The sequence below is a fragment of the Rhodofomes roseus genome (assembly GCF_022264815.1).
Source record: "Rhodofomes roseus strain CIRM-BRFM 1785 chromosome Unknown C8Q71scaffold_8, whole genome shotgun sequence".
NCBI lineage: Eukaryota > Fungi > Basidiomycota > Agaricomycetes > Polyporales > Fomitopsidaceae > Rhodofomes > Rhodofomes roseus.
In genome coordinates, this window is record NW_025952964.1 from 1,048,718 (window position 1) to 1,074,708 (window position 25,991).

The following is a 25,991-nucleotide window of genomic DNA, read 5'->3' on the forward strand; positions in this document are numbered from 1 at the left end:
TTATGCACAAAAACACCCTACTTGCATTGGAAAGATGGGGAGCCTGAGTGCAGAAGTCTGTTCGAAGACTCGGAGAGGGTTGAGTACTACTTGGAACTTGGTTCTAGGTTTCGACTATGTCTACTCGAGGCTCGGTGCAGTGGCAGTCACGGAGAGTCACGGTCGTACTGTAGCTCAGTCCTGTCACAACGTGGTTTACGTAAGGGTGCGGCTGCCACCTACTTGAACCTAACTAGAAACATGTACTCGGCTGCCTCACTGTGTTGACTCCCTACCGGTGAATATTTCTCAAATTTATCATGCATGTACGAACTGTCTATTGACTGGTACTACTGACCGTGATGTCGCAGACCTCCGGAGCAGTCAATATTGGTGGCAGCGGTTCTTTGGGCCGGGAAGGGTGTCGTACTAGGCAGGTACAGTATGCGTGGACCAAGGCGCGTATATTCGGAACGAGTTGGACGCCGTCTTTGGCGGACTCTTTGCTCCTGTCAGAGGCAGTCCGAGTGTTTGGTGTCGCAGGCTCGGTTACTGATATCTAGTCCGGCGATGTTGACGGGTCACAGAATGAGACAACGACTTCTCAAAGCATCGACGGTTCGCGGGTTTGAACAGCAGGCTTCACGCGCACGGGCCGGCCATGCATCTATCGATAGAACCACGTATTGCCACAGCATTGCGGTCATGACACGGAAGACACCGCCTCATGCCAAACCATATACTTATCATCTCTGCCGCGTCTCGAGGGACGACGTCTACCCCAAGTTCATCCTCAGCTACGATCGCCATGAATCCTGCGTTCGAAGTGTATGCTCAACAGCTCTACAGCCGTGCATGGGGCTATCCGTTGTGGGAACCCGAGCCATCGCAGACGCAGGGCGAGGTTCTCATCGGCGATGTTGGCTATCTCAGGTACGGTGGATTCTACCGCCTCTTCAATGCGCTGGAAATCTCGGGAGGGGACGATTCCCCGCAGGCGACCGGGATTGCCCATCCCAATCTCCAGTGTTTCAAACTCGCTTCCTCAGCCATCCACCGCAAAGACAATGCGGTGAGTAAGGGCGAGCACTATAGTCAGAGTATCGGCCGTAAGGACGTGGGGGCTGGTGCTGGAACGTGAGTTCTACCAGCTCAGTATACGTGCTTGGTGTTGATGATTGACATTCCCTTTCGTTCACGTAGTCATGGCGTCAATATCGCCTGTGAATACGAGTGTAGTGCCCAGTATGGCGCCATGGCTGTACTAGGCACACCAGGAATGCGAGAAGAGGTACATCCGGGTCGCCGACTGAAGACTTACATGAAGGATAACGTCGACGCCTGGCACGCGTGGGTGAACAGCGAGGAAGGGCCCGACGTTGGAATTGACTTGGAGGATATCCTCTTCGTAGTGGGATCCGTCAAGACTACTCGCTGGGCTGTGCTCGCCTTTTTTGGCGACAGCAGACGGATGAGAGTTGCTATTGATGGCGACGTGCCAGGCATCCCTGTCTCTGCGTCCGCTCATGTCAACATTCGAAGAGAATCAACCAGTTTGCCTGAACATCGAATAGGGCCGGAGGGCCGGCCAGAACTAGACCTTCCCAGGCTTTTGGGGATGCATCCGCTAGAGGAGGCTGAACATCATGCGCAAGGGAGGAGCAGGCGAGGAAGGAGGAATCAAGGCCAAGACCGCGCAGGAGACGCATCCCAATATCGCGCTGATCAATGCATGTTTCTTCGTTACATGAAGGCCAAGAGACGCTTCATACTTCCCTACAAGATTGAAGCTGCGGCTGAACCCATGGACCTAGCGATGGACCGTGATCTGGATGATGGTATAGGGCTTATAGAAGAGGAACCCCGTCAAGCGACGGTAGGATTGCATGTGTCATCTCTACGGTGTATCTTACGAGGATGTTGCCTTTCAGCATTTTGACCCTGTTACCACTGTTCTGGACTATATATTGGAGGCGAGTCTCCGATTTGCACCACGGCACTATCCCAGCTAACTTCCGAACACAGCATTCCGACGCTGAAATCGCCATCGCTAGTGACTTAGATATAATACGCGTGTGCGCTGAGGTACGCATTTTCCTGTGGTCTCGCGCCGTCAGACAATGGCTCATGATGGACCATAGAATCGATATAAAGGCGAACATCCCCTTCCGGAAGATATATCGCGCTTTTTGGCGGAGGTCCAGCCAGACATCGAAGTGACTGAGGACAAACGTGAGTCATCTCATTGGGACTCCGAGGTGTGCGCCATACGGCTCATAATCATCATGGTCCACAGTCGGCATGCTGTTATTCGACGACGAAGCTACCGGGACGTACGTTCCTGAACACTACGATGTCGAACAACAAGAGGGGACGTTCAACGATTCCGCACATATAGTACCAGGCGAGGATAGAGGTGTCCAGTCAAGAACAAGCGAAACCGATCCCGGCCCCGAAGCTCCGTTTGACGGTGGCATTGATGACAAGGGGATGTTAGCGGACAAGCCAAGCATTCTGCATCTCCCCACGACAAGCGGCAACGAGCGATTAGGCGGGATCACTGTACTCGCGTTCTCACCCGTTGGTCGGGACGTCGCAGCTGGGTTCGAGAACAACACCATTGTCATCTGGAGTGCAATGACCCATGGTGTAGTGCACCAATTCCAACATCATACCGGAAGCGTCTCTTTCATTGCATACTCTCCGGACGGAAACGTATTGGTTTCTGGAGGACGTGACGGACGAGTTATCGTCTGGGACCTCATCGCAGGAGGGATGATCCGCTCGCTGCCCGGTCATCAGGGCGCCATTGAACGCGTTGCATACTCGCCCAACGGGAAGCTCATTGCAACCGCGGCCGATTCGTTCGTGAAGCTCTGGGACGCGGAAACGGGGGAACTGCATGCGTCGACGGGGGATCACGGCGGAATCATCATGATGGTCACATTCTCTCCGGACAACGAGCGGTTCGTCTCTACGAGCTCCGACGGCACTGCGCGTGTATGGAGCACGCACACGGCATCACACATTTGCGACCTACGTGGCCATGAAGGGGTGATCTACGCTGTGGCGTATTCTCCGGACGGGAGGCGACTCATCACCGGCGCAGACGACGGCACTGCTAGGGTTTGGAGCGCATTGCTCGGAGACGAATACATGGTAATGGGCGAAGGCGAAGGCGGCTTGGTCTCGGCAGCGACGTTCGGTGAGGACGGGAAGGTGCTTCACTACGTCGGGAGCGAACGCGTCATCAAGACGTACGACTCGTACACCGCTGACCTACTTCATAACATCGACTGTGGCGACAAGGTCGCCATGGCTCCGATGTTCTCTGCCGATGGCCGCTTGCTCGCCGCAGGTGGCGAAGACCACAGCATCACCGTATGGGATATGTCATCGAGGCGGGAGATCATACGGTTCAGTGGCCATACCGACAACATAAATCACCTCGCCTTCTCTCGCGACAATAGGTACCTCGCATCGGCCTCGGACGACGGCAGTGCGCACAAGTGGACACTTCCGACCTTAGCTTTACCTATTTAAGCGAGTACCTAGTTCGACGTGCACTCCTACTAGTATGCTTGCTTAATGCAGCATCGCTTGATGGGCTCCAGAGACAACAATGGAGGATCAGAGTTGTAGTGGATCTGGTTCCATGGGTACTGATGATATACATGCCGAAAAAGACGTGCTGTCTGTTATGTAAGTTAGTGGTTGACGTCGAGAAGACTACAGTTGCCTATACTTCATAGCCCACATAATACCGTTCATATACAAGCAGCCTACGGTCACGTTTTGCAGTGATGATATAGTTATAAGTATGGCTTGCCTGTTCCCGGGAGGTAAGTAGCCGGGCTTTGATATGCAGCAAACGACCGACTTGGAATGAAAAATTCAAATGGAGACGTGTTTGGCAAAAGAATAGAAGACTAGATGGAAACTTTATGTGCAGTGGTGCACCCACTGCCAGCATGGTCTACCTACCGTGACCCGCCACACGCCACCGTGACACGCCTCAGCCACACAGTCGCGTCTCGCGGCCGTCACCCGTGGCCTTCCATAAAAGCGCTTGTCGTTCTTTTATGGTCGGCAACGGAGACTAGTGGCCTTCCTGCCCACAACATTTGCTCAATAGTTTACTCAATACTCAATCGATGCGGCCTTAGTGATCTCACGTCCGGATTCTACACCTCGTAAGGTTTCAGAATGTCCATACCGACAATCAGCCACTGGCACACAAGACCTCACGCCGAGAGTTCTGAATCGGACGGGTCGGCGAACACCCACAGGCAGCATAACCACAGTCAACATCAATGATCGAGACCTGCATACTAATAACTTACCAGTGACTGAGTCTGACAGGCGTTTTCGAGGTACTGTAGCGAACCTAACAACCCGGATGTCACACGTCACAAGCCCGTCGCCCGCCGCGGCGGAGACGGCTGGTTCCTTGTCACATCCGACCCCGCCGCCGGCGCCAACTGGGCGCCAACGCTGTCACTGGGCGCTGGGGGCGGCGCCTGCGGCGGGCACACCCACGGGCGTGTCACGGACGGCGGCGGGCCCGCCCTCCGGGCGGGTCGTCACACGTCACAGGCAACCCCGCCGCGCCGCCGGATCGTGTAAATGTGTCACACGTCACACCCCCATCCGGGTTGTTAGGTTCGCTACAGTATGTTGTTCTTTGTGAAGCTTCCAACTGTCAGACTCATGAGACTCAGTGTCATTATTGCTTGCACTAGTGCAGGTCGGCGGTCGACAAGAGCTATTCCGTTCACTCAAAATCGGCTAATTATCTGTGACCACTGAAGTGCTAGCCCACATGGAGGGCAAGTTCCTCAGGCCTCAGAACGAAGTTGATGACAGTGAGTTCCGACCAGATACAAACGTTTCGTATTCACACTAACTTATGTATGCCTAGACATACACATATAGCTTCCATCAGCTCATTTTCTATGACGCATCCGGAGAGTATAGTGAACTTCGAATGCCCTACACGAAACAGGTCGCGCTATTGTATAACCGCACACATCATGAAACCAATGCGTCGATGATGAGGTGAAATCGAACGCTACCTAGGAAACTTCTGACTCGGGAGCGATAACTACCCAGTCTCATTAGACAAATCCCCTCAACACTCCTCAACACTCCAGGGCATGTCGTTCATCCTCCATATGCCAGCGCTCACCGGCACCGAGCGCAGAGGTGGGATCTCCGCCCTCGCATACTCCCCGGTGGGGAAAGACATCGCCGCTGGGTTCGAGAACAACACAATCATGGTCTGGAGCACGATGAACCAGGCGGTGAGGCATCAGTTCCAGGACCACGGCGGTGCCGTCTCCTCGCTCGTCTTCTCCCCCGATGGAAACAAACTGGTCTCCGGAGGGCGCGACGGACGTGTCATCATATGGGACCTCATCGCAGGAGGGATGATCCGAGCCCTTCACGCTCATGCCAAAAACACCGTCGACTGTGTCGCGTACTCACCAGACGGCAAGCTGTTCGCATCCGCGGCTGGCGACTCTGCCGTGAAGCTGTGGGAGGCTGAGTCCGGGAACTTGCGTGCGTCGACGGAGGAGCACAACGGGATCGTCATGTCTATCCTGTTCTCCCCCGACAACGAGCGGTTCGTCTCCACAAGCGCGGAGGGCACTGCACATGTGTGGAGTACGCATACAGCGTCGCATATCTGCGACCTGCAGGGGCACGAAGGAGTGATCTACACCGCGGCGTACTCTTCCGACGGAAAACGACTCATCACAGGCTCGGACGATGGTACCGCTAGGGTCTGGAGTGCACTTCTCGGGGACGAGTTTATGACGCTCAGCGAGGGCGATGATGGTTGTGTATGGGCTGCGACGTTCTCTACAGATGGAAGGCACCTCCATTACGTCGGGAGCGAACATATCATCAAGACGTACGACTCCTATACTGCCGTTCTACTTCACAGTATCGACTGTGGAGACAAGGTCGCGATGGGCATGACATTCTCTGCTGACGGCCGTTTGCTCGCTGCTGGCGGCGAGGACCATGTTGTGACGGTATGGGACATGGTGACGAAGCGGGAGGTGGTGCAGTACAACGGCCACACAGACACCGTCAACTATCTCGCCTTCTCTCACGACAACAAGCACCTTGCGTCGGCATCGGATGACGGGAGTGTACGCAAATGGGAACTGCCATCGTACGTGCTCATCGTGATGCGTGCCGTAGTGCAGGACCTGATGTCAGAACCCATCGTCACAGCAGCGACGATAACAGGAATGGTCGATGGACTCCAACGAGATAGTAATTAGCACATCTAGTAGTGGTACACATGCGAAAGCACCAGTCGCAAGACATAATACACAGATGGCAAAGATAACTGAGATGTATGTACGAGGTATCGCGACGATGTAGTAACGGGAGGAGACACATCATGCCATGCAGTTCTGATGGTAGTCCGGATTGACATGGGATAAGATCAGAAGAAGGATAGGGCGTGAGTGGACGTGCGTGTCGTGTTCGATACAGAGGAGCCAGCCGCTAATTATGAATATGCGCGGTATCGAGGGTGCGTGAGGCCAAAAGGGAGCCCGAGGACATGATGCAGAGTGCGTGATGCGGAAGACAAAACGAGGAAGACACTGAGGAAGAAGGGGATGCTGCGTAGGAGATGGGTTGCGGTGCACTGACAAAACAAGACGACGACAACGACGATGACGACGGGGAGTCCGAGAGAGGAGATGATGTGCGAGATGTCCGAATGTCCCTGCTGATGCAAAAATGCGATAGATCGAGTGCAGCGGGCGCACCCCGCCGGGGCGAGTCATTAGATCTTCAGTTCGCGAAACCCCCGCACGTCCACGCGGCCCGTGCCGTTGTTCCTCCACTCCGCGCCCGCGCCCGCCTCTGCCTCGTCTTCGGCCTCGCCGTCGCCGTCGCCGGTGTCCTGCACCCCAGGCTTGCTCGCGAACTTCCTCGACTTCCCGCCTGGGATGACGATCTTCCCCGCACCGCCCTTCGTCTTCGCCGTAGTCTTCGCCACAAGCGCCGCGCGAGGTCTCGGTAAACCGAGTGCTTTACGCTGCCGGCGTGTGAGACGCGGCTGTACTGGGGAGGGAGGCAGTACGGGGGGAGGCGGGGAAGGCTCTGGCGATGGGACGGAAGAGAGGGAACTCTCGGATGCAGACGATGACCCTGACGCCGACAACTCGGGCGTGTCGAGATCTGCATCGTCAACGAGCATGTCCATGCCATGCGGTGCGCTGCCAACGGCTGACTGTTCGCTATCCCGGGCGGCCGTCGAAGATGGCCGTGAGGAGCTCTTCTGCCGCTTAGATGCGCTTTGTGAACTCTCTGAATGCCCCTGCGATGATGCAGACGACTCGTCGAACGTCCGCTTCGGCGAACGATATGAAAGTGCTTCGTTCGAGTCTGAGGGCAGAGTCGGTGCAGACGATAGTACGGGTGACGCTCGCGAGGGTAGCGGCGACACCGAACGGGACGAGGGCAGTGGGATCTGCGATGGCGTCTGCGGCTCTGGTGCCTCTGCCTGCGCAAGTGCGGCTACTCTGCCCTTCGCCTTGGATTCAGGTTTCGCCTTGGACTCTGGCTTAGTCTTAGCCTTTGAGGCCGGCTTCTTGGCTGGTGCCGGTGAAGGCGGTCTGGAAGTATCTTGTGCAGGCGTTTCGACAACCTTGGGCAGCCCTGTATGTGGACCTCGCAAGTTGCGGATAGATGAAAAATGTTCCCAGTCATGATATCTGCGGCAATGATGAGGAGGCTCCATGTAACCAGAACAAAATGTACATACGCAACGTAGACTGGGCCAGGAGGGTCGTCCTCTTCTGAAGGCTCGGGCGGCGGCGGCGGCCTCTCGCGTTCCTTCTCTGCGCGCTTGCGATCGCGCGCCGCGCGCCGTTTCTCACGCCCATTCGCCGTTGACTCGACGGCCGCAGAGGACGTCGGCGGGGCGGAGGATGTCGAGGCGACGTTATCTGCATCTTCGTCTGCGTCGCCGCCCGCGGCCCACTCGATCACGTACACGAGCCCGGGCTGGATGACCTTGACGTCACGGCGGGTCATGTGTGCAAAGGCGGATAGTTCAAGATGCCCGCCGTATGTCGCTAAAATGCAAATCAGCCACAGAAAATGGACAGAATGAGGCGAAACCGAGTGTCGGAGGCTGACATCCTCGTCAACGATTGTTGATGATCTGAGACCTTTCACGAAGGGCACGGAGAGCGGGTCTGAGACTGAACCACCATTGTCCCGCTGGCACTTGCGCGCGGGACTGCAATGCGAGCAACCATAACAATCATTCGCTGTAGTTCGGCAACGCGACCAGACAAAACAGTCATTTGGACATTGACCGGATCGCTAATGCGGTAGAGATCCGCCACAATAAGCTCAAGCAACGCTTGAGCTTGATTTGTACTAGGACTCGAGGCACTTCCGGCAGAACACCGCTCAGAGTAGATGCACAAACCACACACACCTGGTTCTCGCATGCATTGGAGATGAACGTCTAGACCCCGTTCGTCATCGACAAAGGGCGCATAGCGTTGCTTGTGGGATGCTATCCAGTCACAGATGTCCTGGCGCAGTCTAAGGTGGTGAGAGGGCGTGCCGTAAAGCTGATCGGAGAGCGCGCGAAAGAGGCAGTTCCCGTCGCCGAGGGTCGGGGCGGCATAGAGCCCCATGGCGCGTAGTTGCTCATTGAGCAGCTGGCCATTCTCAGCTGGATCAGAGAGGTTTAGGGGCTGCAAGGCGAGTGCAGAGCGTAAGTCGCGTGGCCGGCGATAAGATGGGTGGACGCACCTTGCCTCTGCTCCTCGTTGTGCGGGAGCGCACTGGGCGGTGACGGGGCAGAGCTGATCAACGACGCCTCTCCAGCACGCGAGCTGGACGACTCACGTTGCGGCGGAGGCTTCGCAGCCTTCCTCTTGGATGAACCCATCGCGTCGTCGGGTGTATTCGTCTGCTCGTCGTCGGTGCTGCTCGCCCCGTCGTTCAGGACAGCAGCCAACCACGCGGTTCCGGGTCCTGCCGGGGACCTCGGACACAGCGAAACCAGTGCGCAAGCTGCCCAAATTCAGCCTCCTCTTCGGAGTGCTGCGGTTTGGGGCGAGGGTGGTAGACTCTGTGAGAGGGGTGCTCGCGTTTCCGACGGGCAGAGGCTGAAGAGGGCGAACAATGCCTTGACTGGGGAACAACGAGAAGGCCAGATGGGGATTTTCGTAGGATTATCCACGGCCGGCTGAGGAGTCGAACCGAACCGCTCCCGACACGAGGCTCGCGCGCCGCCGCGAGGAATTCCTCGTTTACTCAACCATCGCTCGAGCCTCCCTGTCTCTTCCTCCACTACGCTCTCTGACTATTTGATCTGGTGTTTCTCATTTTCTCGGTCTCAATTCTGCGCAGCGTAATTTGCAGTGCTCGTCTTGTGCGCAGTATGATCGCGCGGCCCACGAACGCCTGCTGCGAACCCTGGGGACTTGGCTCTGAAGGCTGCGCATGTCGTGCTATCCGCTCTACATAAACCATCATCTCTGGCAACTTGCGCAGACTACTTACGGTTTCTGCGTCGACACTCTGCTTTGATAGTCTTCCAGCATGATTCTCGACAACAAGGTTATCTTGACTCCTCCACCACCGTATGCTGCCGTTGCCGCGGATAGGCCACCGTCACTCTCACAACCGTACCGAAGCGTGACGCTATCGACTCTACCGCCATACATTCTCTTGCGTATAGTCTATGATATATTTCCTCAAGGGCGGCCAAAAGGGCAGAGGAGGATACTCTACTGGCTCACAGTGAACCTCCGGCGTGTCAGTCGCGGTCTATACGTCGGTACGTCTCCTCACATTGCGTACATTCCCATAATCTCACCCACCATCAGCATGTATGCACGTCCTGCGATCTACCTACCTCCCCGTCTACACGTCCCTCGTCCACGCCCCCTACTCATCCGACCCATTCCCTATGTCCGCCCCCGACGTCGGCGACTCGGAGCCCGTCTCGCCCGTGCGCTCCCTGCAGCGCGAGACGCACATCCTCGACCTCTTCATCGCTCTCAAGGTGCGCGAGGACGTCTGGGCGGACGAGAGCGAGCTCCACCTCGAGCGCGAGGAGAGCTTCAAGGACCTCTTCGACCTCATGCAGCCCCGCGCGCGGCTCGAGGACCTCGTCCGGACCTATGGCTCCCGCGCGGGCGTCGTCTCTGTGTCAGGTCCGCCACGGACGCCGTCTGCTCCACCGTCGCGGTGTCAGACTCCTACTGGCACCCGGACGGTCCCATTCAATCTGGTGTCCGTGTCGTTCTCCCCAAGGAAGGTCGGCCTCGTGCTCGCGACGAAGCAGCGCAGGCGCACGGTGGCGGAAGTCGTGCGGACTCGGGATCAAACATTGGAGACGAGCGCGGTGCGGCTTGTGAGGGAGCTCGCAGCTTGGCTGTCCGCGAACCCGCATTACATGACGACATTGATGTGACTCGGAAGGCCGATGGAATCATGGATGTTTGTGCCAGCTTGTACGATATGTAGACTACTGCGCTTGTGATCTAATCCGACTTGGCCGAAGGGATTGTGTAGTGCGCACAGCCGGTTTGGGATGTAGAAATGAGTTAGTTGCCGCCCAATTGTGGTTCTTAAAGCTTACTATGATAGCTATAGCATGAAGGTTGCGCAGACTCTGTTAGGGTCGAGTCGCGCAACATAAGCGCAGGTCGGACTGAATGGCGACCTGGCGGCAGTCTACGTACAGTGCTCCTGTTCTCAGCCTGAGCTCGAGTACGAAGACGATGTACATGCACTTCGAAACACACAGAGTTCCTGGACCAGGCTGTATGTACGGTGCATGTCAACCCGAGAGAGTACAATATATGCAAACTCTCCTCAAGTGGGACGATATACGACACCGTCTCTTACGGCGACTCCGATGACTGCAAGGCAGGCCGCAGCCGACACATATGTACTGCATCACCATATTCACCATTCGTTCTAATCTGAACCGTACGGGCGTGGACGAACGGACGCGCACACGTGTCAACCTCGCAGTCAAGAGCAGTGAACCTACCGAGTGCAGAAGCTATATTGCTTAGCTACTATAGTGCGCCTACATACCGCGGCCCCGTCGTCCGAAGTTTTGGCCAATCGTCTTCACGTGAGTTCTCGACCGACGACGATGCCTGCTCTAGGGAGTCCAGAACTCGAAGTTCGTTGCTCGCCTGCTCACTCACCCCCCCCCCCTCCGACAAAGGCTAGTATCCACCTGTACAAGTGTTTAACGTTTAACTTTTAGCTGTGACATAGACATGGAATATGTGTGTTTGCCTACGCGAAAAACGTGATACTGGATCAGGCGGAGATTTCCCTCAAGAGCAATAGGAGCGCAGCGGCACCCCTAGACTACCTCTGGGACTCCGGAAGGGGGGGAGTCATGAGGCCGAGGCTCTTCATTCTCTCCACAGCATCTGGGCTAATCTCCACGCCCTCGTACACCGACTTCCACTGGGGAACGGGAAGATAGACTGGGCTGGAAGGCTTCTTCGACTTGCCGTCTGATGGCCCCTTCTTGGCGTACGAAAGGACAAGCCGTGACCTGCCGTTGACGGACTGTTGGTTGACTGCATCCTTCGCGGCCGTTGCCTCCTCCGTCGTATCGAATTCGATATATGCAGCACGAATTACTGGATCGACTTTAGAATGGTCGTCTATAGAGGAGGGTCAGAGCCTGGTCGAGGTCATAATCAGCAGGCAGGACGTGGAACACATACAGAACTCGATCTTGCGTATATTCTGCGCGTGTGACCCAAACAGCGCCCGGATGCCCGTTTCGTCGCCGTCCACCATCCGCGCGAACAGCTTGTTGTGCGGTTCATGGTGTACCGGGGCCGGCGGGGCGTACTCGAGCATGACGGGGCAGGACTTCCGGCAGATGAACACTCTAAATGGTCTCCATGCGTGGCGTGACATTAGGCGCTCCGCTATCGTCAGTGAGCGACACCTGACGTGGGCGTACGTTCCCCTAGAGTTCGATGTCATTCGGACTACAGGGATGTGCAAGGATAGGCATCAGCCACGGCGCAATGCTGTATCATGGACAAGTGTACTTAGGCTGATATCATCCACCTTGCCGTAAACCTCGAACATCGTGCGCAGGTCGCTCCAGCGCGTCGCTTTGGGGAAGCCGCCCACCCAGAGTGTATGATTCGGCGGCCACGTCGGGTACGAGCTGTCCGCATCAACGGCGGGTATGTCGTCTTCTGGGGCACGGACTCGCAATGGCGTTGGCGATTTGATATTACTTTTCGCGGGGGTGACCCAAATTCTGCGGCCCCCTATAACGAAGCCTTTGTAGGAGGCTACTGACAAGGCGAATAAGGCCTCGTCGGCCCACCTAAACCGTACGTGTGCATACCCAATAGGTTTCGAATCGCGGTCACAAGCTGGACAGGAGTGGATGTCAGTAAGGGACTACAAGGCTATGTTCGAAGCGGGGAGACTGACCGACATCAATAGTGCGGATGTAGCCATAAGGTCTGAAGAGCTCATAGATCTCCTTCTTCGTGATAGTGCGCGGCAGATTGCGAATGAAGAGGGCCTCGCTTTTGCCATTCTGGTCGGCGTCGGAATATAGCACTGTGATCGTCTGGCCGTCTATGCGGAACTTCTTCTGTTTATGCTGACGCAAGAACGCTTGGGCATCCTTCAGTCTTCGAAACAGAACATGAGCGAAGCCCCAGCGACCGGAAACGTGAGCCTCTGCGGGCAGGTGTCAGGTCGTACCTGCACGACACCACGGACGGACGGACGACTCACTCTTCTCAATTACACATTCTCCAAACCCGTCGAGCAGGTCCGTCAGCTCCTCCAGAGTAGCATCGGGCGGTAGCTTGGTGATCATGACCCTCTTCCTCGCCGGGTTCCCATCCTTGTCCTGAGCGACATCTTCATCCGGGGTTTCGGGCTCTTCGACAGTCTCTTGAGACGCATTCTGGCCCTGCGGTCCAGGTAGATAGGCCTTTAGCGTGCGGGGCGTAGCGTCGTTTCCGGTAGCCATAGGTAGGGTACTTTCAGCGGGCATAATCGAGGACTTTGCTTGGATATGAGAGCATCGCCGTATGGGTAGTTGATTCGATGCTGAGGACCCTGGACATAGTGGCAAGTGGAGGAAGAGGCCCCGTTTTGAGCTTCGGTATTGCGAGACGGCTGTGCGAGTGTCGACAGTAAGGAGCTTCCGAAACATCTGTGGACGACTCCTGGACGACTCCGTGCCAGTGATCCCTACAGCCGTAGAAAGGATAAAAAAGATGGAATGATTGCAGACAAGTAGTGTTTAGAGCAGTACCGGTGACAGACAGAAGTTGCGCGTCCGTTAGTCAAATTCAAGCGGTAGAGTTTGTGGCAGCCTGAGCCAAATTAGTAGATAAGTATCAGATATAGGTCAACGTCATCTGATCCAACGAGCGCTTGTTGTGACTTACAACTTCAAGTTACTGGGCCGTACACACGACACCAAGTGGGCATTGATAGCAAGTACAGCACAGTACAAGTGTCCGTGTCGTTGGAGGTATGATACTTTCCCCTCCGACAGTCTCGTCACACGTTCGATCCTCTGTCGTCACTTCCGAATTCCATTCTACCTCTCGAGTCTCAGTCTATCAAGAGGCGGTCCAAGTATCGAATGCGAGGCTCCGGTCCGTCAGCGACTGCCTGCGCTGGGAGGGTGGTTCGCTATGGTTCGTCCCTCGCCCGACGCTTGCCTACACATTTTGCTGATAACGGCGGATTATGCATCATGGATCAAGCACGAGAGCAAAACAAGTAGACAACATCGACAGAGTCCTTCACAGGCAAAAGAGTCGTGGCATGGAAGTCTTGAGGGTATCAAACCTAGTCCACGCGGCATCCTTGTGCCACGCAAGGCACGTCACACACAAGCCGGACTCGAATAATGTATCCGGGGCAGTAAGCATCATGTAGAACTCGCGGAGGAGCCACCGCTCGAAGGGCGACTGCGAATCCGACGCGACCTTTGCGCGCCAGTAATGTTGCAGTCCTTCTCGGCAGTTGTCACAGGACTCGAACGGCGGCATACCCGGGGCGGCGCTGAGCGGGTCGAGGAGCAGCTGCGTCGCGAAGTCGTGCAAACGCTCGCGCCCGATGACAAGCCGGCGCATATCTGCTTGGGAGAGGACGATGTGCGAGCGTCCACCGTCGGCGTTGTATCCAAACCTTTGGAGGGAGAGTGCATAGAAGGCCGCGGCAAGGATATCTGGGACTTCACATTCTCGGGCGAGCGTGATGGCCTCTGGTGAACGATAACTGTCAGCTTCAAACGTTCCCTATCTATGGGTCGAGGCAGACTCACCAGCAGCACAAGGCAGTGAAGCAGTGTCCATGCGTTCGAGGTCAGATGGCCACCGCGCGCACAGGTGACTGACGGCCCACGCACGCAGAGCAGCGATCTCGTACTTTGTTGCGATCCGCAGGGCGCTCGGAAGAAGTGGGAACGGTACAGGATGCTGCATTACTGCAAACGAGCTGAGGTACTCACGGACGATAAGCGTAGCTGAGACAGAGCGGGCGAGCCACATACTCAGGGTCGTATATCCACTTCAACGCGACCTGCCAGTCTTGCACCGAGTCCGCAAGTTGCACCAGTGGACACCCGTCGACGGCTTCTGCGTCTTCTGGCTGCGGTATCGCGAGCATGTCGGAGAAGATCTCTGAACATTGTAAGCGTGTCCGGTGAACCTTGAACCTGTGCTGTCCGATTTCGAGGACAATGTCGCCGTCGCCGAACCAGAACGGCGTCGACAGATGTGGCACCGACGGCCCGCCAAACCTCCGCCGCTTCGTGGGAGGGAGAGAGGAGTCGTCCGGCGAGCTTTCGCGCATGTCAAGAATCAGCGAGGGCGGACAACGCTGCAGGCCGCCACAAAGTTGAGTTGGTTTGAGTGGCGTTGGTGGTGGCACCGGGATGCGAGCGTTGCGCACTGGCAGGACGCGCTTGTGGCAACGCCGGCGGCGTGAGTCGTGACCTGTCGTGACCTCCCCTCGCGCGTCACAGCGGAAGCAACATGAAGACGCGTTACGTCCGTGACCGGGGCAGCGTGACACTGGGGCGGAGATGAATCGGGCCCCGCCCTTCAGTTCGTTTCTGACCAGCTTCAACTTCAACTTCAACTTCTACCCCCTCTCCTCCGCCTCTCTGACGCGCCTCTTTACCCAATCATGGTGAGTGATACTGTATACATACATTGGATGCGCTGACTCGTGGGTTCAACAGTCTGCCTCGCCCGCTGTGCTTCGCCGCTTGATGCGTGAGCTCAATGAGCTCCAGACGAACCCCCCGGAAGGGATACGCGTTGTCACCAGCGAAGACAATATGCTGGACGTCACAGGCATCGTTGAAGGCCCAGGTGAGTACTTGAGACGCGTGCTCTATGGTTTGCAGCAGCAGGAGGTATGCACCATTTCGAGGACCAGTGCGTTCAGCATTGTCCATCAGTGGCTGATCCATACTCGACTGTCTGAGCGCGTGTCTAGCACGCGCCAGAGGACCATACGCCAGTATCTACAACCGTGAGGCTCGTATTCTGCGAAGGGATCACCAGAAGCGACATTCATATCGAGTGTCTTCATGGCTTCCTGCTGCTGGCGGCGACCTTAGCCAGACCTTTGGATATTGTGGGAGGCGGTAACTAATTATGAGCAAATGCAGAGGGTACACCCTACGCTGGCGGATACTTCAGGGTGAAGTTCTCATTCACAGAAGAGTTCCCGGCTGCACCACCAAAGTGTGAGTTATGTGTTGCCACCTCCATGACATTGCACTCAGACAATTACCCCAGGCCGCATGATCACGAAGATCTTCCACCCTAACGTATCAGCGGCAGGCGAGATCTGTGTCAACACACTCAAGAAGGACTGGAAATCCTCATACGGCATTGGCCACATCCTGGTGACTGTCAAATGCCTTCTCATCCACCCGAACCCCGAATCCGCGCTGGACGAGGAAGCAGGCAAGCTGTTGCTGGAGAACTACGACAGCTACTGTGACCGGGCCCGGCTGATCACGAGCGTGCACGCGACGCCGCGGGTGCGCCCCGCAGAGTTCCACAAGCCCACCGCCTCCGCAAACGCGACCGCGTCGGCCAGCAAGTCTGCGTCGTCGAAGTCAATATCGTCGAGTGCCTCTGCGAGCGCCACGACGGAGAACTCTGCTCCTGTCACGTACCCCCTTCATGCCTCCACTCCCAACACATGCTCGCTCTCGCCCTCAGACTCGTCGTTGGCAGGGCAGAAGCTCACGGGCAAGGAACGGCTGACCTCGCCCGCCCCGCTTGGTACCGCAGACTCGAACGTAGCGGGTGCTACTGCTGCCGTACCCGCGGCTGCGGCTGCAATGACTAAGGCAGTCAAGAGGGCAGCGACAGGTGGAGGGGCTGGCGCGGAGAAGCGGAAGAAGGCCCTCAAAAGGCTATGACGAGGGCATGCATAGGGGCGGACGTTGATGCTGCTTGTTCTAGTTGTTGGATCTGTACGTAGTTGTTGTGTTCATCGTGTTGCTATGGGTAGTGTTCTCGCATGTGCATGTTCTGTAGCTTCATTCTCCTCGCATTTATAACACCCCTGCATTGTTGTGATCCGTATCAAATGTTCTGACTGTCGCGGCACCGTAGTCACGATGTCGGTCTCAATTCCTAATTCCTTATAAGCTTGTTAGTGTATCAGGTAAGCCAACATAACAACGGAGATAAGCTGCGGTAATAAACCGCGGTAGCGTGAATCATTACCTTTCTTAGACGCGGTATTCGCACACAAACGCTTCGCGTTCGTCTTGACCTTCGACGGCCGCGACGTTTGAACTTGGGCGCATGCTCCTTGCCAGCTACTCTCCTTCATCCTACCCCGTTTGATGCGCGATGCCTTCGTTCCTATCCAAAGTCTTCACGCGCAAGAAGGATGAGAAGGACGCTTCCCACCCGCCCAAGCGTACCTCAGTAGCCTCCCTCCTCGAGGGCAAGTTCGAGGCCGTTTCTCCGCCCGCGTCGCCCTCCGCGACGAACGTCGTGCACGCCCAGCAGGCCCCGAAGGAGGAGAAGAAGGAGGAGAAGAAGGAGAAGGAGAAGGACGTCGGCTTCTCCCTCTTCAGGACCAGGTCGCCCCGCCCCACGTCTCCCAAGACCGACACCGCGAAACCGCAGCTGCCCCACCTCACGCTCAACCTCCCCGAGGAGAAGAGCAGCGACGGTCGGCAGCTGGCGTCTGTGTTCGACGCGGACGCGGGCGAGCGCGCCGTCCTGCCCAACGATGTCATTGGAGAAAGGCGACTGAATCCCTCCGAGGCGCTCAACCTCGTCAAGGCATGTTCGACAGCTATCGTAGACCGTGGTGGTGCGTGTTCTCTCCTCTCGACGACGAACGCCTTCATGACCGCGTCGCAGGCCTGGAGACGCTCGGTGTGATGCACCCGCACTGGTACTCCGCGTCGCCCGACGTACAGCGCAGACTAATTTCTCTATTTATCCTCTCATTGGCTTCCAAAAGCCCGTCCACGCTCCCTCCCTCTCCTAATTCACCCTCCGCTTTATTTAATACCGAGTTGGAATACACTCGCTCTCCGCATGATCTCGCCGCCGTCCTCCGCTGGGCTCTCCGCCACCTCCGGCTGGAGGGCGACTTCTTCGGTCTTGGCAGCAGTAGTGCTGAGCCGTGGCAGTGGTACAAGACGTTCTCGGAGGCTGAGCGGGCGGCGTCGTACCCCTCTAGTGCGTTCTCCCGATTCCTCACTCCGCAACTGCCCCCGGCGCATCTGCGCCTCCTCGAGGCGACACTCGAGATCGTCTCGTCCCTGGCTTCGCACTCCGACCGTAGCGGCGTGTCTGGCAGCAAGCTCTCCAAGCTATTCGGTCTCTGGCTCTTGACTACACGACGTGCCGAGGACGGGGACGACTGGTCGACATTCTACGCACGATGGGAGCGTGCAGGTCGAATATTGGAGCATCTCCTTCTAGCACAGACCAGGTACGTGTTAGCTCGCGTTCGTCTGCAATGTTGATTGATTGCAGAGCAGGGATGAGATGGCCCGCACAAAGATGCCCCGGCGCCTAGTTGAGCTTGTCGCTGGCTATCCGTACCTCAAGACCGGCGAGCCCGCAGACTACCTTCTGCCGCGACCGCGCCTCTCGACAAGGACGTACGACGCATTGTACGTGCGCGTCGAGACACGGCTTCCCGACTTTTCGGTCTCGAAGCCCAAGCAGCCTCCGCAACAGATCATCGCCGACGCCGTCAAGGCGGAAGGCGCGGCGCAGGCTGGTGAGCACGACAGCTTGTGGGAGCTGCTCAAGCAACACGCCGCTGCTACTGAGAAGACAGCTCTGGCTCCTGAAGACGACACGGGTCCGGCATTGTCACGCGTCTTCACCGACGAGACTATCCGCTTGTTCTCTATGCTTCCCAGTGAAGGCTCGAAGACCGAGGCCACCACTGTTAAGCTGGGAATCCCGGAGCACCGTGGGCGCTCACGGTCTGTTGGAGCCGGTCAGAACGGAACTCTGACGAACGGTACCACCAGGGCGACAATGTCCACGACGGATCTTTCGCCCAAGGACTGGTCTGACTTCTCATCCCTTGGATTCGGCGATACCTCCCTCGGCAAGGATCTCGCCTCGACGCTGATGGATAACGACCTCGAGGTGACCGAACCACCGCTGGTGCACCGTAAGTCGAGCAAGACGCAGAGGGCCAGCCCGCCTCGTCGTACACAGCTTGATGCGACCAGCCGCACGGTCACTCTCCCATCAAAGTGCGCGTCGGTCAACTTCGTCCAGATCGATGAGGCCTTCATCGACTTCTGGAGCGACGCCCTGTTTGATCCCATCGCTAGTAACTGGCCCAGCTTTGTCATTTGCCAACTGAGGCCTGTCGCCGGGCTCGAGGCGAACGGCAAACCCCTCAGCTGGCTCGTCATTGAGCAAGTCTTCACGCGCCCCCCGCCTCCGCCCGAGCCGGCGTCGCCTGTGCTGTACCGCGCGGCGTCGCCCAAGCCCTCATTGCGCTCGAATATCTCCGCGCGCAAGAGCGTGACGTTTTCGAATGCGAAGAAGCGTTTCACGCTGTTCTCATCAAAGGACACGATCGGCAGCCTGGATGCAAAGCTTGCGACGCGCAAGAAGACGGGCAAGCCGTCGACGGTTGGAGAGATGGGCGAGATCCTATCTGAGGAGCCGGAAAATCCGCCTGCTGCTCCTGAGAAGACGGAGGCTGAGGCGAAGAGTCCAGGTTCGACCGGCGCGGAAGTTGCTGCGGGCGTCGCTGCTGCTGCTGCTGCTGCTGCTGCGACTGCTGGAACTGCTGCTGCTGCCTCCGAGAAGGTCGACGCTGACCTACCTCCTGTTCCTATCGTGGAGTCGGAGGCCCCCGTTGTGGAAGCTGTCACGGCCGTTACGCCTGTTAAGAGCGACGAGGAGCCCACAGAGAAACCGACCAAGTTTGTCGAGCACATCACGCCTCCGACCAACACGTCGCCTGCGTCTTCGGAAGTGAACGGTGGTGATCAAGACGTCGCAGAGTCCAAGGAGCTGCCGCCTGCTCCTGAGCCTGTCGTGCTTGCTGGGGAGACTCCAGGACCCGACGTGGCACTCAGCACTAGCGAGCCCGTGGCTATGGCCGAGGCATCTGCGCATGCGGAGAGTGCATCAGCAGAAGAACCTGGTGCTCCCGCCGTGGTTGAAGAGACTCGCCCTGCTCCGCAAGAGGTCGAGGTTGCCACAGCGGCTACAGAGCCCGTAGATGTTGTCCCCGCTGAATCAGAGGCCGCACTGGTGCAGGAATCCCTCGCTGTACCTGACGTTGAAGCGGAGGCTCCCGCTGGACTCACCGAAGTAGCTGCAGAGCCCGAGGCTGTCGAGCCCCCTGCCCCGGTTGCAGAACCTGAAGTGCTGCCAACCGAAGAGGAGCCGGCGGCTGAACCGACGCTAGCTGCTGAGGACACTGTTGTGGAACCTACGGCAGCAGAAGTTGCGGTTGCGGAGGATGAGCCTCAGGGAGCGCAAGAGCCTGTTCAATCAACAGAGGAACCAACTGCTCAAGGCACGAGTGGTGAACCGGATTCCGCAGTCGCCGCGCCTGAAGAAAAGGAGCCTGTTGCCGAAGAGGGTGCACCCATTGCGACAAAGGAGAGCGCACTCGCCGCGCCTGAGGAGCCTGAAGAGCCTTCGCCCGCTGCACTTGAAGAGAACATTGTAGCTCAGGATCAAGAGGAGCCAGTAGTGGAAGAGCCAGTCCCTAGCCCACCTGCAGCAGAATCGACGGAGGCTGTTGAACATACTGGTGAGACAGGTAAGCAGCCGGTCGGTTTATATGAGTGCGACTTAGCTTAGATTCTTTTGACTTAACAGCGGAGCAAAACGTTGAGGGGGCACCCGAGTCGTCGAAAGAGCCGGTGGTTGAACCAGGGACGCAAGTGGCGGGTATGTTCCTCTGTTTCCGCCCTAGTGCCGGTCTATTCTGATCTCAGTATCGTTTCAGAAGAACCTCGGAATGGGTCTGCCCATGCCGATGACACCGCCTAGCCGGACAATCGCCGCTCGAACGGGCTCTGGCTTCTACAGTCGCGCATTTGTGCCAGAGCACCTGGGTTTTCCCATTTGGATTCGAGTCATGTTGAGAACGAGATCTATGTCATCGGTGGAGAGGTGAAGTGAGGGAGTTAGTCTTATTGATTCCAGGTTATGCGTTGATGATACCCGTCTATCCCGGCCTATTCTTGCTGTCGCCACCACTATGCTGTTGCTGTGTCGATAATCCGCTTCTCTCATTCCCTATCTCCATCACTTAGGATGCAGACCCGATACATTTACTTTCAGCCTATTACACAGCTACGACACATGCATGGACTGTCTTTGCTACAGATCAGTCCGCCATCTCATATACAGCTCCGCGAACGAGGCAGCTACTCTGGCTTCGTGCTTTCTATGTTCCAGTATTCTTGGGCATAGTCAACAATTGCACGATCTGAGCTGAACTTGCCCATCTGTACATGTGAAGCACCAACGGTCAGCGTCTTATCCCAATCACTCCCTTGAGTACTGACCTTCGCGGTCGTCCGGATACTCTTCTTGATCCACTCGGTGCGGTCCTGGTAAGCCTGATCAACAAGCTTCAAGGCCTCGATGTCTGTTCATCAATTCGAGAAAGGTCAATCTATGTAGCAGGGGTAATGAGACTGGACCCACAGGAATCGAAGTCCTCGGTCAGGAGGTAGTGGTCATGTTGACGGATGGTGTTGAGGAGCCTGAGTACAAAGTAATTAGACAATGGCGACAGCCATCAGGCGAAATTGACATACGGCTCGTAGACACCGCCATCGCCGAACCTTCCAGCGGAAACCTCGTTCAGGACCCGAGCCAAGGCAGGGCACTTCTGCTCAACAGGGACAGGATGATACATATGCTGGTAGCGCAGATCCTCGACCGCAGGGGTCAAATGCCCGAAGAAGACTAACATATCATCAATGGAACGAAAAGGAACGATGGCTATGTCGACACTTACAGACGTTGTTTTCGCCGACTTCTTCCGCGATCTCGATGTTCGCGCCGTCGACGGTTCCTACCAAGAGACCACCATTGAGACAGAACTTCATGTTCGACGTGCCAGACGCCTCCGTGCCAGCTGTGGAGATATGTTGACTGATGTCCGACGCGGGAATCAAGACCTCAGCGAGTGACACGGAGTAGTCAGGAAGGAAGTAGAGCTGGAGGAGGTCCTTCGTGTCCGGGTCGGCGTTGATGATACGCGCGACGTTCACGATGAGGCGGATGGTCTATGTAAAGATGTTAGACGTTATGATCTGCGGGTCTTGCCCCATTATTCGGCATACCAGTTTCGCCACGTAGTCTGCAAATGCCGATTAGCCCGTGCAATGCAATCACAGTCATCGAAACCTACACCCAGGCGCTGCTTTGCCAGCAAAGAAAACCACCTTCGGGTTGACCTTCTTGCGCTCAGCGGGCGTCATGTCCTTGAGGGTCAAGTATCTCTGCAGCACGTTTCAACGCACGTCTACATGATCTGTAAGTAGGAAGGGCTCACGTGGATGACGCCCATGATGTTCAGGGTTTGACGCTACAAACACGACAATCAGACAACGATGGCGTCTCGATATTGTTTCGACGGTCACCTTATACTCGTGCAGCCGCTGTAAAACCAGTTCAGCATTGATTAGCTCCTCTTAAACGATCTTCTGAACGGACCTTGATCTGGACATCGAACATGGCGTGCGTGTTGATCTTGAGACCCAGCGTTGCCTCCACGTACCGCGCGAGGCGTTCCTTGTTGCTCTGCTTAATCACTGCCCACTTCTTCTGGAAGTTCGGGTCGTCCACATGCTTCAGCAAACCCTGGCGTTGTTCCGTATCTTAATACATATGAGTCACTTTCCAGAGCAGGCTGTCGCACCTCGAGCTTGTACAGGTCCTTCAAGAATACCGCCTTAGGCAACTTCAGGGTGTCACTGATCAACTGGCTGAGGCCGGGGTTGCACTGGTCGAGCCACCTGCGCGGGGTGACTAGTGGATCTCAGTACCAATGGTTGCATAATGGTGCTTGATACTTACTGCCGTTCGTAACGTTCGAGAACCTACACAGTCGGTCAGCATCGAGCGCAATGCAACCATCTGGCGTGTATAACTCACTTGCTGACACCGTGGAAGTCGACGAAGTCCTTCATGATTGTGGTCTTAACCAGTTCCGAGTGGAGCTACATTGCCAGATGTACCGTTGGTGCACGATCGCAACAGTTGACGAATGCCTATGCATTACCTCCGCGACACCATTGACCTTCCGGCTTCCTGCAGTCATATTAGCAAACGTGCAAACTGATTGGAAGCGACGGAGAGATAGTATTCACCGATGCAAGCAAGATTCGCCATGCGCACTTGTTGAGGGTAGCCTTCCTCGATGAGCGACATCCTAGCCAGCTTGTCACGATCACCTGGGAACTTCTTCTCGACCGCTGTGATAGATACAGTGCGTGAGTGCCGGAGTAAGAACAGGGCATATGAGGCATACCTTGCAAGAAGATCCTGGGGAGCGGGGAGAGATGTGAGTACAACTCTATCAACTCGAAGTGGGTATACCGTCGTACTGGTTCTGCAGATGCAAGGTCAGATATGTTGACCAAGATGCAGAGAATGAAACTTACAATGTCGAAGATGATCTGCATGTGGCTTTGGGATCAGGCTGATCAGTTCGCTTGTAGGTCAGCATTCTTCAAACAGACGTACCGGGGCAACAAGTGTGACATCAAAGGGACGGGCCATTTCTACGCGTATTGATTATGTTAACCCATAGAACCTCAAGGGGTCGCGATCATTACCTCCAACGCTTCCGGTAGTACAGTGTGGTTCGTGAAGAAGAATGTGTTCGTCGTGATTTGCCAGGCCAAGTCCCAAGGGACGTCCTCTTCGTCGACGAGGATGCGCATGAGTTCAGGGATAGCCAACGTAGGGTGGGTCTGTATGATGGGTTAGCTCGTGCTCAGATCCTAATCTCCTTCCAACGAGTAGATCTCGACGTAGATAGGAGCACATACGTCATTAAGCTGGATTGCAACGTCTACAAGGGAGAACGTTGAGTAAGCTCCCGAGAATAGCGTCGGTGATGTACTGACAGTCAGGAAACTCGGTGATTGGCTTGTCCAAGTTCTTGAAACGACGCATGATGTCGGCCAAGCTGGCAGCGGTCCAGAAATATTGCTGCTTGAGACGCAGCTCCTTGCCGACTACCAAAGGGTGAGTATGTGAATTTCTCAAGCAACCTCTGGGTACGCACATGTTGTGTGGTCATTGGGGTACAGAACGGAGGTAATCGCTGCTGCGCTGTTGGAGGACTCGACGGCACGCTCGTAGTCACCGGCTGTCCACGGATGCTCATCAGACGGGTTTGACTGAGAGTGCGCGTGATCCTCACCATTGAAGCTGTTCAGATCGAAGCCACGCTTCGGCTTGCTTTCCCACAGCCTAAGGTTGTTCGTGCTCTTCGTCTCATACCCAGGGATCATCGTATCATATGCCATCGCCAGCACCTCCTGGCCGCCGCTCCACACCGCCTTCATATTGTCCAGCCTCTCCGCGTGGCCATAGAAGCGCACCTCGTACGTGACGTCGAGGCGGGGGAGCTCCCACGGGTTGTCGTGCTCGAGCCAGGGGTCGGGCGCCTCGAGCTGCGCGCCCTCGGGCGAGATGTGCTGCTGGAAGATGCCGTACTTGTAGCGCAGGCCGTAGCCCCACACGGGCAGCTCCTGGCTCGCACTCGAGTCGAGGTAGCAAGCGGCGAGCCGGCCCAGCCCGCCGTTTCCGAGCCCGGCGTCGCGCTCCTGCTCGAGCAGGTCTTCGAGCGCGAACCCGAGCTTATTGACTGCCTCGTTGTAGGGCTGCTTCAGCCCGAGGTTGAGCAGCGCGTTGTCGAGCGTGCGGCCCATCAGGAACTCGAGTGAGAGGTAGTACGCGCGCTTCGGTTCCTTGCGCGTGTAGTGCAGTTGGGTGTCGTTCCAGTTTAGCTGCACATAGGTCAGAGACGCATACATGGAGATTTGAACGTAGCAAACTCACGATCAGATTGTCTCGCACGGCCAATGCAGCGGCCTGGTATGCTCCGAGGTTGTCCAGGTTGTATGCCTGGCGAGCGAGCGACGTCTGGACTTGGTTGACAATAGACTTGGCAATTGACGGCACGTCTGACCTGCTGTCAGGTACGTTGAGGACTGGGCAGTATTCTGCACTCACCTTTGTCAAGCTCGCGCATGCTCTCCTTCCATACTTTCTCGTCGCCTCTCGGCCATTTTTCCTTGCCCGATTCGTCAGTTTCGGGGGTATAACCTGTATGCGGGGGATAAAGCTGTCAATAGCTGCATATATGCGGGTGAGTGCGAGCAGACGTTCAGGGGGGTATCATATATTGTACGAGCCTCGTCGCTCGCATGGCTGATGTTATTCGTCAACCTCGCGTACGTGTATGCGTACCTCTTGAGCGCAGATATATAGTAGGCGCACTGCGAGTCCGGAGTCGAGCAACACCTCTCGCGCGGGGCCGCATACATCGCCTTCATCCTTCACCACCGGCGTAGCGATTCGCGACATGGACAAGCCTTCTACCGCACTCTTGTCACGAAGCCATTGCACGACTACCCACCTGTCAAGGACCTGACATGCCTGCGCTTGGGGGCGGGTTTCCCAATCGCCTTCGGGTCGATCGTGGAGGTCATGGTGGTAGCCGCAGAACCTCAGAGCACAGACTGGGTTCGCTCAGGGGCGAGCGGGTGCGGGGTCAGACGGACTGCATTGCGGCGTCTTATATGGACATGTAATTCGAGTGATGGACAGACCTGGCCCCTGCGGATGGATGACCGGAGGGTGGTGACGCGCCGAGCCTCCCTGGACCTGCCCGACAGCAGTCCCGGTGTCTCCTGCTCCATGTTCGCGGTCGAGAGGCATCAGCTGCGTCGGCCGTCGTCTGCTGATAGGTCGAGGAAGTTACACCAGACGCTGCAGGGCGGCCCCGTGCTGATTTTGCATTGAAAGCTGCCGTGCGAGAGAGGAGGTACTGACGTCTTAGAATCACGATAATCGCGGTCACAAAAGGGATCTCAATTGCTGGGATTGCTGCAGAGGAGGCTTCAGAATGCACAATGTCGAGAGCAATGCTGATTGTGGCGTGCGAGCGCAGCGCGAGGTGGTGGTCCAGGTGCAGAGACAACATCGCCCGAGCGTCGTCGGATCGCGGGCCAGACCGAAGCGAGCCCGGGTGGTGGGATTCTCGCCATGTACAGTTGGTCTCGTACCACCACCGGGGCTAGGCCGGTAACAGCTCACTCGGAATCCAGCCTAGGTCTTGTTACGGAGCTTCCGCAGGCTCAGAACGTTGGGCTAGTCGCGAGGAGCGTACAGAATAACTTACCACAATCGGCGAAGCGAAGCATACATGGATCTGTCCTTTCCTGGTCCTGTCTGCCAGTG

At 56.6% G+C, this 25,991-nt stretch overlaps 9 protein-coding genes across 9 annotated transcripts; 5 read left to right on the plus strand and 4 right to left on the minus strand.

Moving 5' to 3' along the window:
• Window positions 1-217: 217 nt before the first annotated feature.
• On the plus strand, window positions 218-3,961 carry C8Q71DRAFT_754984 (WD40-repeat-containing domain protein). Its single transcript, XM_047923523.1, has 7 exons — window positions 218-276; window positions 335-1,116; window positions 1,183-1,855; window positions 1,911-1,952; window positions 2,005-2,064; window positions 2,121-2,211; window positions 2,276-3,961. The coding sequence occupies exons 2-7, from the start codon at window positions 707-709 to the stop codon at window positions 3,520-3,522; spliced, it is 2,523 nt and encodes an 840-aa protein (XP_047779922.1). The 5' UTR covers window positions 218-276; window positions 335-706; the 3' UTR covers window positions 3,523-3,961.
• A 1,029-nt stretch (window positions 3,962-4,990) lies between these two features.
• Window positions 4,991-6,529, plus strand: C8Q71DRAFT_566743 (WD-repeat protein). Its single transcript, XM_047919401.1, has 2 exons — window positions 4,991-6,163; window positions 6,226-6,529. The coding sequence occupies exons 1-2, from the start codon at window positions 5,136-5,138 to the stop codon at window positions 6,266-6,268; spliced, it is 1,071 nt and encodes a 356-aa protein (XP_047779923.1). The 5' UTR covers window positions 4,991-5,135; the 3' UTR covers window positions 6,269-6,529.
• A 65-nt stretch (window positions 6,530-6,594) lies between these two features.
• C8Q71DRAFT_566739 (uncharacterized protein) lies at window positions 6,595-9,183 on the minus strand. The gene is made up of 5 exons (XM_047919400.1): window positions 8,878-9,183; window positions 8,782-8,813; window positions 8,459-8,723; window positions 7,775-8,087; window positions 6,595-7,724 (listed from the first exon to the last, which is right to left on the minus strand). Exons 1-5 carry the CDS (start codon window positions 8,918-8,920, stop codon window positions 6,791-6,793), a joined length of 1,587 nt encoding a protein of 528 aa, XP_047779924.1. The 5' UTR covers window positions 8,921-9,183; the 3' UTR covers window positions 6,595-6,790.
• Window positions 9,184-9,203: 20 nt separating this feature from the next.
• C8Q71DRAFT_847654 (uncharacterized protein) lies at window positions 9,204-10,775 on the plus strand. Its single transcript, XM_047926665.1, has 2 exons — window positions 9,204-9,814; window positions 9,864-10,775. The coding sequence occupies exons 1-2, from the start codon at window positions 9,577-9,579 to the stop codon at window positions 10,451-10,453; spliced, it is 828 nt and encodes a 275-aa protein (XP_047779925.1). The 5' UTR covers window positions 9,204-9,576; the 3' UTR covers window positions 10,454-10,775.
• A 395-nt stretch (window positions 10,776-11,170) lies between these two features.
• Window positions 11,171-13,048, minus strand: C8Q71DRAFT_566845 (uncharacterized protein). The gene is made up of 6 exons (XM_047919403.1): window positions 12,784-13,048; window positions 12,472-12,726; window positions 12,362-12,410; window positions 12,075-12,302; window positions 11,739-12,011; window positions 11,171-11,675 (listed from the first exon to the last, which is right to left on the minus strand). The coding sequence occupies exons 2-6, from the start codon at window positions 12,577-12,579 to the stop codon at window positions 11,371-11,373; spliced, it is 963 nt and encodes a 320-aa protein (XP_047779926.1). The 5' UTR covers window positions 12,580-12,726; window positions 12,784-13,048; the 3' UTR covers window positions 11,171-11,370.
• A 729-nt stretch (window positions 13,049-13,777) lies between these two features.
• C8Q71DRAFT_566836 (uncharacterized protein) lies at window positions 13,778-14,996 on the minus strand. The gene is made up of 3 exons (XM_047919402.1): window positions 14,564-14,996; window positions 14,336-14,508; window positions 13,778-14,275 (listed from the first exon to the last, which is right to left on the minus strand). The coding sequence occupies exons 1-3, from the start codon at window positions 14,863-14,865 to the stop codon at window positions 13,812-13,814; spliced, it is 939 nt and encodes a 312-aa protein (XP_047779927.1). The 5' UTR covers window positions 14,866-14,996; the 3' UTR covers window positions 13,778-13,811.
• A 123-nt stretch (window positions 14,997-15,119) lies between these two features.
• C8Q71DRAFT_755005 (ubiquitin-conjugating enzyme/RWD-like protein) lies at window positions 15,120-16,800 on the plus strand. The gene is made up of 5 exons (XM_047923524.1): window positions 15,120-15,204; window positions 15,257-15,389; window positions 15,692-15,769; window positions 15,822-16,679; window positions 16,766-16,800. Exons 1-4 carry the CDS (start codon window positions 15,202-15,204, stop codon window positions 16,454-16,456), a joined length of 849 nt encoding a protein of 282 aa, XP_047779928.1. The 5' UTR covers window positions 15,120-15,201; the 3' UTR covers window positions 16,457-16,679; window positions 16,766-16,800.
• A 3-nt stretch (window positions 16,801-16,803) lies between these two features.
• On the plus strand, window positions 16,804-20,898 carry C8Q71DRAFT_567206 (uncharacterized protein). Its single transcript, XM_047919405.1, has 5 exons — window positions 16,804-17,367; window positions 17,418-17,997; window positions 18,047-20,316; window positions 20,376-20,447; window positions 20,506-20,898. Exons 1-5 carry the CDS (start codon window positions 16,896-16,898, stop codon window positions 20,547-20,549), a joined length of 3,438 nt encoding a protein of 1,145 aa, XP_047779929.1. The 5' UTR covers window positions 16,804-16,895; the 3' UTR covers window positions 20,550-20,898.
• Window positions 20,899-20,929: 31 nt separating this feature from the next.
• Window positions 20,930-25,240, minus strand: C8Q71DRAFT_706309 (glycogen phosphorylase; the record flags this gene model as incomplete). Its single annotated transcript, XM_047920495.1, has 25 exons — window positions 20,930-21,010; window positions 21,071-21,153; window positions 21,213-21,271; window positions 21,326-21,476; window positions 21,529-21,799; window positions 21,857-21,873; window positions 21,925-22,015; window positions 22,069-22,101; window positions 22,157-22,174; window positions 22,230-22,376; window positions 22,435-22,544; window positions 22,593-22,615; window positions 22,671-22,735; window positions 22,798-22,826; window positions 22,886-22,982; window positions 23,156-23,204; window positions 23,262-23,299; window positions 23,354-23,491; window positions 23,570-23,592; window positions 23,648-23,758; window positions 23,809-23,892; window positions 23,947-24,535; window positions 24,588-24,712; window positions 24,762-24,854; window positions 25,168-25,240. The coding sequence occupies 25 exons, from the start codon at window positions 25,238-25,240 to the stop codon at window positions 20,930-20,932; spliced, it is 2,598 nt and encodes an 865-aa protein (XP_047779930.1).
• Window positions 25,241-25,991: the final 751 nt, after the last annotated feature.